This window comes from Micromys minutus (genome assembly GCF_963924665.1).
Source record: "Micromys minutus genome assembly, chromosome: 10".
NCBI lineage: Eukaryota > Metazoa > Chordata > Mammalia > Rodentia > Muridae > Micromys > Micromys minutus.
Genome location: NC_137979.1, coordinates 31,302,852 through 31,315,211, shown reverse-complemented (window position 1 = coordinate 31,315,211; position 12,360 = coordinate 31,302,852). Strand labels below are relative to the sequence as shown.

General features: G+C 41.6%; 1 protein-coding gene across 2 annotated transcripts in view; it reads left to right on the top strand.

The window, feature by feature from the left end:
* MYO1D (myosin ID) overlaps positions 1-12,360 on the top strand; it is a 276,727-nt gene that overhangs the window by 99,355 nt on the left and 165,012 nt on the right. For both annotated transcript variants that reach the window (XR_013975215.1, XM_080924358.1), the window contains exons 12-14: positions 1,168-1,238; positions 4,478-4,552; positions 9,854-9,986. Coding sequence is in view for 1 of the 2 variants with exons in the window: in XM_080924358.1 (XP_080780484.1) it covers positions 1,168-1,238; positions 4,478-4,552; positions 9,854-9,986 (279 nt within the window). In the remaining variant the exon portion in view is untranslated. The remainder of the gene's footprint in view (positions 1-1,167; positions 1,239-4,477; positions 4,553-9,853; positions 9,987-12,360) is intronic.

Genomic DNA, 12,360 nt, shown 5'->3' with positions numbered 1-12,360 from the left:
CTTGGAAAGACCTTGTCTACATATTTGGGAGTGATCCTGCTTCTTCCTGGAGCTTATGTGACCTGTGATCATGTCTTACCTTTGGAGGAGGGACTTGGGGTGTGACCAATGCCACTTTACAGGGGGCTATGGTGTGGGTTGCATGAAGAGGCCTGTTGGGTTTTTTTTTATTGTTGTTTTGTTTTTTTTTTTGTTTTGTTTTTGTTTTTTTGGGGGGGAACTAGGAAGCTTCCTACCATCTCACTTTACATTTCAGGGTATCTTCACCACCCACCTGCCCCACACTTAGACACCATTCCTTTAGCATCTAAAGCCTGCCGCCCTGGATAGGATTATATGCTATATGACACTGTCATCTAAGTGGTGCTAGTATTACAGTACCAAGAGGGACTGTGTAGATTTTTACTTGTCTGCCTGTCTGGGCTCTACTGTAGGAAAGAAAGTTGGAGAGAGTCATGAGCAAATCCCGGGACATAGAAAGCCTGGTGTTTCGTGAAGTACCTCCTTCAACAATAAAGAGGAATACAACATTGGTTTTTTTGTAAAGAACACCTAAGCTGGAGTCCAGCTCCCAGGCTGATGAGCCAAGACCCAGTATGCATGAAGACATGTTCCTTTCTGTTTCCTGGAGCCTTTCCAGGGTTACCACTTGCTAGCAATTTGATATAGTATTATCTGTCTACCTTACTGAGCCTCACCTATGTATGTGAGAGAGACATTGTTATACTCTTAGAGTAGATTATTAAGGACTGTGATCTGTGTGTGCCTCACAGATAGTAAGCCTCCAGTATGATCTTCTCAGGTGGACCATGGAAGAGAAAGATTCAAGCATCAGAAGATAGCACAGTATATATCTGCTTCTCAGAAAGCCATACTTCTTCCATTGTTTGGCTGCCCCCCCCCACTCCCCCACTGGGGACCATCCTTTACATCCAACTAAATCTGGGTTTGGATGGAATAGCCACAGTTCATATGCACTGTCCATCTTAATTATTAGAGCAGCCAGCAAATAGAGGCTAGCTGTGTGCTGCACGACTCTCTGCCAAAAGCCTTTACCTTGTTAGCCATGGACTTAAACAAATCCCACAGAATGGGATTTTATTTGGAATGTACTTTTAGAAGTTAAAAATATCTCTTTTTTTCAAATTTACATCTTTTATCTCTTAGACCTGTGCCTCAGACAAAACCCTGGAGTTTGATCGGGACTTTCGAATCCGGCATTATGCAGGTGACGTGGTGTGAGTATCTTACTCTGGTGCCTAGCATGATGATTTGCATGCAGCCTCTCTTCAGAAAATAAGACTAGGAAACTATCAGTCATTTCTTTTCATGAGTTTGTATGGGGTCATTTGGTAGATCAGCGTATTTTAGTCTCTTGATTTGAAGAAAGTGGTATAACTTCATTTCTTCCTTGCTTCTCACACATTTGGTTTGAGCATATGCTGTGTGACTATGTGTACTTTCCGGTGTGGTTGGAACTCAATAAAAATGAAATAGTGTGTCAATAAACCTTGGAAACAGGAGTTTATTGGTTAGGGTCTGTGGTAGACACATGGATAAGATGGGTTCTGCCCTTAAGAAGCCAGCAGGTTACTGAGCACACGTAAAGACATCCAAGTCACCAGAAGGGAGGAAAGCTCTAAGCTGGCACTTGGCATTCTGGGAGCAGTGAGGAGTCTGGAGACGTCTTGCTGGAGGAAGCAGTGTACAAGTCCAGCAGCGTTAGGTGAAAGCCTGGAGATGAGAGTAAGGGGCAAAGAACCACAGAGCACCCAGTGTCTGCAGGGCTACAAGCAGCTGTGCAATCAAAGGCAGTTTTACTCTGTTATTGTCAGGTAATGTTTGAAAATAGAATTCTAATTTTTTAATTTTTATTGCCTTATAATAAAAATAGCAATTGACAAATACCACATGGTGTGAAAATTACCTTAGTATGATAGGGTCCCGGTGCTCCTATAGCATACTTAAAACAGCAGCCACCTAAGCTAGGGATGTGACTTAGTGCTGAAATGCTTGCCTGGCATAGGTGAGGCTCCTAGCACCACAAAACAAACACAGAAACACACTTGTGAGCTTAGTTCAGCAGGCAAGAAGACCAAACTCAGGCGGCAGCAGGCTACCCCTTTCCTGAAGCTTCTCTCAGGGAGAATCTGCCCTCTTTCCACCTTTTGATGCTATGGATGTTCTTTGGCTTGTGGCTTTACCTCCTATGGCTGCCTCCTTCATCCATTGCTTTCTCCTGAGTGTTAACTCTCCCCTCCATGCTAAAAAGATTTGGTGGTATTTATGGCACCCAGTTGCCTATTGGATTATTTCCTTCTTTCAAGATCCTTAACAGAATCACATCTTTTTGCCATAGAAGACAGCATTCCCAAGTTCCCTGTGGGAGTTCTTTTCCCAGGGACTTTGGTGTGGCTGTCACTTGGTACAGGGTCATTGTTCAGTCTATATTTGTTGTTCACTCTTCATTAAAACCTAGTCCTCATTGTTCCTTGTCGTTTAAAGCAATACCCTTTCCTCATTTATTATGTTAGGAATGCTTCTCACGTAACCCATTACAAGAAGAGATTAATCAAGACAAAAGCAAATGATTATCTTTATAAATGCTGGAAAGACATTTGAGGAAATTTTAATAGCTATTTCTGACCAATTAAAACTCCAGAATCATAAAACTATGACTCTAAATTACCACCGTCTGTCAAACTAGCCATCATGGCAAGATGTCACCATCCCACATTCCTAGCCTGTGCCCAGGTTCTGGAGTGCTGAGTGGGAAAGTCCAGGTCCACCACCGCCTCCCACTAGGATAAGCCCAAGCCTCATGCCAGGCTGCTGTTTGATGATCAGGGTGGTGTAAGGGCAGCTAGACAGAGGCCTCCACCTCCACGTCCTCCCTTTTCCTAGAGAAGTCAACTTCTACAGAACAAGCAACATCTGAGGCAAAGTCTCATGCCACATTCATGGGAGAACTGAGGCAGTCACTATGTTTCCAGGCCCCTGGTCCAGACTTCCACTGGCATTCACTGCCTCTCGGTCCTCTGCTGGGTTTTGATGGATTATCTTCTCAGTTCCCAATACTTTATAGGGTATGGTATCTGAATACAAGGTACTTGCTTTTCATATAAGATGTACACATATGCATGTGATGAAATGTATATTTAAGTAAAACACACACGTGTACACATACATCTGAGTGCATAAGAAAAGATAGGGTATCATAATTTCCATATGAGTCATAGCAAGTGTTGTGACAAACTCTGAGTAAGAAAACACTGTAATATTTTTAGGCGTTGTGGTACGCCTGGGGAGGCTGGTGCTGCTGGGCTCTGGGTGCTAGGAATTATTTTTATAGAACAAAGTGGGAAGGGTGGTGAAAAATATTCAGGAAGTAGCAGGGGTGTATCCATTCTTGCTATAGTACAGATTGGAAATGACTAGAAAAGTCGAAGATCAAATCACAGCGAGACTTGAACACTATACTATGTTCTGGGTTTAACAATAGATTAGGGAAGTTCACATGTTCGTTTAGGAATGACAGAAAGGAAAATCTAGGTTAGACAGGCAACAAAATCATTTTGGATGTGGTGGCCTTAAATCCTTGTGATAGCGCACCTGGGATAATTTTTTGTTTGTTTTGCAGAATTAAATATGTAAGGTTAAAGGTCAGGGTTAGGGGCCTAAGAAGCATTGCTGGTATTGTCAAGTAAAAACACGGACCCAGGCAAGAAAGCAGAACTACTAAGGTGGTGTCAGAGTTAGTGTGTGCAGTCACCCAGCCCTACCTACTCTCCCAGAACCCTGGTTACTCTTCTACCCCAGCACAGAGCGGCTCCCTGTAGAGGCCTTTCTGGTCACTGCAGCAGTATAGTTTCCCTGCCTGGGCTGTTCTAACCAACTGCCTTCTTAGCTGGACTTTCAAAATCTTCCTCTTTGCCTTCCTCCTGGCGGTGAATAGCGGGCTCGTCTCTCCTTATGCTCCTGCATGTGCCTGCTTCCAGCCCTTTACCCTGCCTGTTGGCTCTCATTATCTGCCGGTCCTCTTTCTCTCTGCTTACCCAGTTCTTCCCATCCTTTGCAGTTCTCCTTGGACTCTCTCATACCCTGCACACTGAGTGGTACTTAGGCGGGTCACTTGACCTCCCCCCCGGATGGGACAGGTAGTTCCTGTGTGCAGCTGTTGGGCTTTTATCTTAGGCGTGCTGGATGATAAACACATCTCTCTATTTTGAAGTCATCTTCTTGAGGTAAGCTAGCCAGTAGAAAATGATATTCTTAGAACGATGGGACTGGTGGTCACTTTCCTTCTGAAGGAGAGAAGCGGAGTCATTTTTATTTAGTGTGAAGGTCTGGCCTTCACCTCAGAGCTAAGTGAACTGGCTGTGCAGCAATCTGATTGCAGGGCGAATAGCAGGAGACCAGTGCACGCGGGGAGTGGCCCTTACGTGGCGATGGTGCTCACGCTCTGTTCTCTCCTCAGCTATTCTGCCATCGGCTTTATTGACAAAAATAAAGATACTTTATTTCAAGATTTCAAGCGCCTCATGTATAACAGGTATGTTTGTTATCCTTCCTTTAAGTTCTTTGACGTATACTGCAGAGTATATGTGTATGCACATGATTCCTTTATGTGACAACTCTAAGAGTTTTTAGCAGACTTTTATGCATTGTTATGCTTAATGTATGAAAATTGTATATGACCTCAAGATTATAAAATCTGTAGACTTGGAGCAGGGGCTGCTAATACCAGTAAGATTTGCCTTGATTTTCCTTGGTAGGTTGTCTCTCCTTTCTCTGTCCATTGCCACCAGCCTTCTGGCACCCTATACCAATGTCTTCACTAGTTCCTAAGCCAGCCCAGAGGTCACTAGAGTCAAGTGGTGTCAAGTCTTAGGTTCACCTGAAACTGTTCATTCCTCAGATTCCCACTGCAGGATCTCAGCACCCAGATATGAGCTACTATGCTCTCAGGCTGCCACCTGGCCTCAGAGAGCAGGAGAATTTCCTCACAAACCACCTAAAGACAAAAAGCTATGCCAAACAAAAACAGACAATGGATGGAATTTTAAACCTAGTATGGATAGAAGGTTCTGGAAGACAGAAAAGGCGTCTTGACTGTTATTGTAGATTAGAGAGACTTCTGCTCACTCATTTAAGTCTAAGTAATTCTTCAGTTGATTACAAAATTATATTATATACCTATGAGCCACACATCTTTCTGGGCTATGAGATACAGCTGGGGAAACAGTTTAGAAACCACTCTTTTTCTAATAATAAGTAAATAACTTTCAGAAAAAGTAGGTGAAAGATTAAGAAATTCAGAGGAAGCATTAAAAATAGGCATTAAAACCCTTACTAGAGGCAGCATCAAGCAGACACCAGTATGAAGGGAGGGAGGGAACCACACTACTGCTACGCTACCTGGAGGAAGAGTATTTTAGACAGGGAGAACAGCTGGTCCAAGGCCCCAAGGAAGGAATCCACTGAGTTTGACAGCAAGGACAGCAAGAAGGCTGTGTGCTAAAAACAGTGGGAGATGGGCAGAGTGGTAAGAGTGGATTTAAAGAGGCGGACAGGACCAGAATTGGCCTGTGAGCCAATGTAATGACAAAGGGTAGAGAACAGAAGCCATTGCAAAGCATGGCCTGCTGTGATTTGAACTAGGTGCCAGTGTGTGAAAATACAGCTAGTGAGACCAACTGAAGCTGGCGCAGCAGTAACAAGGTGAGGAAGAGTTAGACAGGTGACATTGAGAAAGGAGAGTGGAGCTGTGAACTGATGAGCAGCCAGAACCCAGTAATGATGCCGGAGCCTATGCAGCAAGACAACGTATTGAATGTGGAAGTTCATACTCCACCTAACTGAAAATGCGCAGAAGACGACTGCAGAATCACATCTGCATCTCCAGAGAGCTGGGGCTGGAGGCATCTCTCCGTACTGGTATACTGGTCATATTTAAGACTGTGACACTGGAAGACTTACCCAAAGAACAAATAGATTTAAATATAACAATAAAGAAAGAATAGGGTAAAAATAATTGATCCCTAATGGTCCAACATTTAGTCAAAGAAAACTGAGGGCGTTCAACAAGATAGAAGGAAAAATTGCATCCAGTGTCACAGAGGCCCAGCAGGGGTGCTTTAAGAAAATAAATAAATAAATAACACAGTGGCACTCAGTATTTAAGAGCACTTGCTGTTCTGTCAGAAGATCCCATGTGAGACAGCTCGCAACCACCTAAAAACTCCAATTCCAAAGGATCTGATACCCTCTCTGGATTTACATAAGCACTACATACATTCAATGTGCATACATTCAGACACATATACATGAAATAAATACATCTTTTAAAACAGGAGAAAACAGTAATAAACAATATCAAATAAAAAACAGAAATGATTCCTGGATTAACCAACTGTGTTTGCTCATGGAATAACTCACTGGATTCTTGAAAATACTGATTTCTGGGTAGCAGTCAAGACAAATGTTTGACTGACATGGACTTGAGAGATAATAGAAAATGAAAAGATGGGCACAAGGGGTTTAAATAATTCTCTCAAGAGATTCTGAAGCCATGAGGAGTGGGGACAGAGCTGTCAGCAGTAGAAAGTTGCAAGCACATCGAAAGAGGAAAGCAAGGCCATGTAAGAGCTGGGCATTCAGAGAAGAAAGCCAGTGTCCGGTTTGCGGGTGGTATGCACACGCTTGGGGAGCGACTGGCAGAGTCTAGCATTTCTCTATGCAGAAAGTGTTAAACTGGAAATATAGCCACGTTTGACCGGTGATAATGTCACAGTGTGCTGTCAAGCTTGTGCCCAAAAAGGAACACAAAATGGTATTTGTTGTGTTTGCACATTTATCATGGCCTAGAAAATCAGCTGACAGAGCAGCACCCCTCAGTATAGACTAATGTAGCCCAGGGTCACAGCCCCAGGGTAGAAATGACGTAACACACAAATATATTTCCTGAAATATTGAGCAGTCACACAAGGCGCACTACTTATATTGGTCTGACAGGGTGTTTTCTATTGAAAAAACCTGCTTGGGAAGCCACACCGCAGTGGGAACTTGCTTCCTAATTGACAATGAAAAATATCACCCACAGAAGCTAGTCTGCTGGTGTGCTTGGTAAGCACAGAGTTAGAACAAGGAACTTAGACGGGGACAGAGGAATCCATTTCATCAGATTAAATGTCTGCTCACTGCTGCTTACTTCATGTGTATGTAAAGGAAAGACCTCGCAGCGAGGTGTCCTTTAGATAAGACATGTGTACCCACAAACACTTTTTGATGTTTCTGTGGCTGACCAACCTCCCAAATCTGAGTGCATCCATTCTTTGTACATATTAATGTGGCCCTTGGCTCTCTGGTTCTTTCGAACCCAACAATTGCACATGCACACAGGAATGATGTGTATGTTCACTTTTGTACACACGTGTCTATAAACAGAAGAATGGGGCAGGAAGATGGTCTGCCAAGTGCATGAATTTTTACTTGTTCTCTTGTTGCTCACATCTGCCTTACTTTTTATACATGCTAGGTTTCTGGCTTTAAAGAAAAAAACTTCTAGGTGTTGGAAAGCTTGCTGCTCTTCCAGAGGACTGGAATTCAGTCCCAGTACCCAATATGAGTTAGCACACAAGCATTTATCCAAGTATTTAAGATATCTTTAAAAAAAAACAAACAAACAAAACAATTGTTTGGGGTTGGAGAGATGGCTTAGAGGTTATGAGCACTGACTGTTCTTCCAGGATTCCTGAGTTCAATTCCCAACAACCACATAGTAGCTCACAACCATCGTAATGGGATCCGATGCCCTCTTCTGGTGTGTCTGATACAGCTACAGTGTACTCACATACATAAAATATAAATAAATAAATCTTTTTTTAAACTTTGATAATATTATATCCATGACTTTCTGGCCTTAAAAATCTCTTAAAATGACCAGGTCTGTTTGAATTTTTATATCAATTCAAGTGTGATATATAATCATATTTTCATTCCCCCTTCCACTTATAGCATTATATGAGTTGTAATAGTCTCCAGTTACAGCCAGCAGTAAATAAGGTAGAGGAAGAATTTAGGTTAGAAGCTGCCTAGGTCCACGTAACAGTGCTCCATACTTTACTGGCACATGTAAGAATTCTTGAAGTACACACAGAAGTTTTCTACCATCTGGAAAGCCTGTTTGGTCAGTGTTTGAAAGGCACTGTGGGAAGCCTGTATACCATGACTGAAGGGCCATCATTTGAATGACTTCTCTGCTGAGGGGAATAAGGGGAAAACAGTATGCTTTTATGTGTTCATTTTTATAAGGGTATGACTGGAAATGACAGGCTAGCACCATACAGTGATCAAACTATCCTGATCCATTTCCTGGCTCTGTTGATGGTAGCTGGTCCTCCACAGTGATGGAGTTAGAAATGCTGCCTTCTCTGGGCACACAGCCAACCTCACGTCCCCCTTCTACCCTCCAGCATCATCCATTCCTCCATCTTAGGTGGTCGTTTTGGGCGGGTGTGAAACACATTTACAGCGTGCTTTGGAGAACCGACTCAGTTTTCCACAAGGGAAAGAAAAATGGACACGGTGGTAGAGGAATAAGTACAATTAGCAGTGAATGCCTGTTAATTATTGTCTTTCCTAACCCCAAATTTGTCAGAAAAACAACCTGACAAGAAAAAAGGTCCCCCAGTGAAGCAAAATTTCCAGTCACAGCCAAAGGGAGATGGAAGAAAATCACAGCTGAGGCACTACACACATTTTATGAGAAAAAAAATCTCCACAAACTCAAGTAACAAGTTTCTGGTTGGAATTGACTTGGATTGCATTTTTAGATTTGGGTCATAGTAGCCCTGATATGATATCAAAGTTGTGCTAGAACCACTAGCAGTACTTGTGAATGTGTTAATAAATCCAGCTCTAGTGAATGGCTTTGCTAGGAGACTATCAGAACAGTTATGTCCATATCCCTAGTTGTGTATTAATTACCTGTAGAAAATGTTTTCCCTTCCCTGTTGTCTACCATGTTGTGAAGACCGTTTTCCTGCTACAGACTTGTCTCCTTTTTTTTTTTTTTTTTTTTTTTTTTTTTTGGCTATTATTTTTTTTTAAAAATTTCACAAATATGTGTGTGTAAGTGTATTGGCTGGTTTCATGTGTCAACTTGGACACAAGCTGGAGTTATCACAGGGAAAGGAGCTTCCCTTGAGAAAATGCCTCCATGTGATCCAGCTGTAAGGCATTTTCTCAACTAGTGATCAAGAAGGGAGGGCTCAGCCCATTGTGGGTGTTGCCATCCCTGGGCTGGTAGACCTGGGTTCTATAAGAAAGCAGGCTGAGCAAGCCATGAGGAGTAAGCCAGTAAGTAACATCCTTCCATGGCCTCTGCATCAGCTCCTGCTTCCTGACCTGCATGAGTTCCAGTCCTGACTTCCTTTGGTGATGAACAGCAATGTGGAAGTATAAGCTGAGTAAACCCTTTCCTCCCCAACTTGCTTCTTGGTCATGATGTTTGTGCAGGAATAGAAACCCTGACTAAGACAATAAGATACATGTGTATGTGTATATTCTAAGAGCCACATTATCTATGCAAGAGATCTACATAGTAATTTAGTGGATGTCACTTTAAAGAAGTTTAGAGAATTTTTTTAAGTGCTACAGTTTGAAAATTGTCTGCTGTGCAATATTTGTCATAATAAAACCATAGTTTTCTAGTGCAACAGTTTTCCCAGTTGGGCTTTGAGAATCCCATGTGCAGTGCACCGTGATCCTAGGACACACTTGACAGCACAGATTGCCTTTTTATCCCCCTTATTTAAATTCAGCTTTGACTCATTCTTTCTCTGCTTCTCAGCTCAAATCCTGTGCTGAAGAACATGTGGCCCGAAGGCAAACTGAGCATTACAGAAGTGACCAAGAGGCCTCTGACTGCAGCCACCCTGTTTAAGAATTCCATGATTGCATTAGTAGACAACCTCGCTTCAAAGGTAATTGTTCTCCTTTCTAAATATCCTTTATAACCCATAGATTCCCTTTAACACATATTAACATACATTGGAGAACACATGTGTGGTTTACTTTTTAGGTCATTATCCTTAATTAAGTTGAACAGTATATATTCAAAGTGAACAATAAAATTTCTATTTCTGCTTTTAAAAAAAACTTGACTAAAATAATTGTATCCCAGATGATTTTTTTTTAATTCAAACATTTTATTCTATCATTAAGGTCAAGGGGAAACTGTCATTGTGGTATCAGCTAGATGTATGACATACCATGCCTGGAAAGATGACCAAGTCTGTGCTGGAAAGTAGGGCGTGGCCAGAGAGGGATCAGCTAGGGGTGGAAGCAGTTAAATATGGCTGTAGTCCTGCACCATCCGTCCATGTGGTGTGCGAACAGCAAGTGGCCAGAGGAGCTTAAACAAGTATCATCCTCACATTGCTTTAAATGGTTGAGCTGTACCAATGATTAATGACAAGTATTTCTAATTTTTGCTGTTGCTTTGATTGTAATGTTGTCCGATAAGTTGAGTCTGGTTATTTTTTCATTTTACTTTTAAGTACAGGTTTTATTTTCCTCTCCCTTAAAGAACAGATTTCTGTTCCTAACTGCTGCTCTTGACAGGTTTGATAAATTAGCAGTATTCTTGGACTTGTTATTTTTAGCTCCTTTATAGCTTTCTCTTCTGGTAATTTTATTGTATGTTTTTTTTCTTCATTGTTATCTTTTTAAATCTATTTTCCTTGTAAAAGAATTAATTTGCATCTATGCTTCACCATGGCTACAGTAGCAGATACGGAAAGCGCACATCTATTCAGTAGCTTTCTGTGCTTTCCTACCGACATTCCTTGGCCTCAATAGCAAATAATTTCAGTCCCTCCTCTTGTATAATTAAGTTTCCAGAAGGACAGAAGACATAGAGGCCAGAATGCCATCCACACCCTGAGCCTGCCTTCTCCATGTCTCTGTGTCATCTCTGAGCCTGCCTTCTACTGCACCGGGGGGGGGGGGGGGGGGAACGTTCACTCGTTTAACCTGAAAGAACCACTGTTCTCAAAAAACGGATAAATATATATCTGTCATCTCAGGAAGACTGACACGTATAGCCTGCTTAGGCTGCACAGCAAGTTCCAGGTCAGACTCAGCTACATAGGGAGACTGTCTCAAACACAGGAAACTATGAAAACCTAATTCCAACCTTTTCTAATACATCAAAACAACCTTGTACCCAGGGAATAGGAAATATGTATTCCTTTCAAGTATAAATGGAACCACATGCTGGGCCACAATGACGCAACCATTTTGAAAGACTGTATAGACAGTTCCATTCTCCATCCTCAAAGCAGGTTACTTAAATGTGCTTGAAATCTCTGAAACTAAAATGCTTTCCTAAGTAAATCACAGATTTAAGAGGATAATCATAACAAAGTTATAAAGTATCTGGGACTGCTCGACAAAGAATTGACAACATTTATAGATGTTAACATGTGGCACACCTTTAGAAAGCAACAAAGATGGCTAAAAGTAGGTAGGTTCAACTCAAAGACCCAGAAGAGAAACTCAAAAGAGAAGAAAATAATTTTAATGGCAGAAATTAACCACAATGGAGAAACCAAAAAACTACTAAATAGACAAAACCTCTAATAAAACTGACTTTTAAAAACCTACCAGGTTGACTGAGTAGCCTTTATAACCTCTGATACTACAGGTCAGTATATTTTAATAACTGGCTGCTAACACATTTTAAAATTTAGTTTGCTAGAAACACGTTAAAATTGATTCAAGATGAAATAGAAAGTCAGACTAAAACAGTAACCTTAAGAATTCTGAATCACTAATCAGAAGTCTACTGCCCTCCAACTTCACCAAGAGCATCAGACCTGATGATTTCACTGATCCAGTTTATAAACTTAAATGCACAGCACCTGACAATGGTCTGGCAGGTGTGAAGAGAGGCCACTCATTTTACGGGAGTTTTATTACAACAAAACAAGGTTAATATGAGAAAATAAGAGGTTGGTTGAATGTAAGAACACAGGCAAAAGATCCTGAAAGTATGTGTGCACGTTACCTTTTCTGGTAGCATAATAAATACAGTGCCTGCTAAAGACCTGAAACAACACAAGTGTTAAATAAATTCTTTTTTAAAAATCAACTTTATGATTGTAACCAGGAACTAGTAAACTTAATAGTAAACCAGGGGCTATCCATATTAGACTGAGATAATCTACACACACACACACACACACACACACACACACACACACACACACCCCTACACACCTATACCTACACCTACAAAACTTATATCCCCCAAAGAATGCACCTAGAATGAACTAGAAATAATCCTCCATTGTC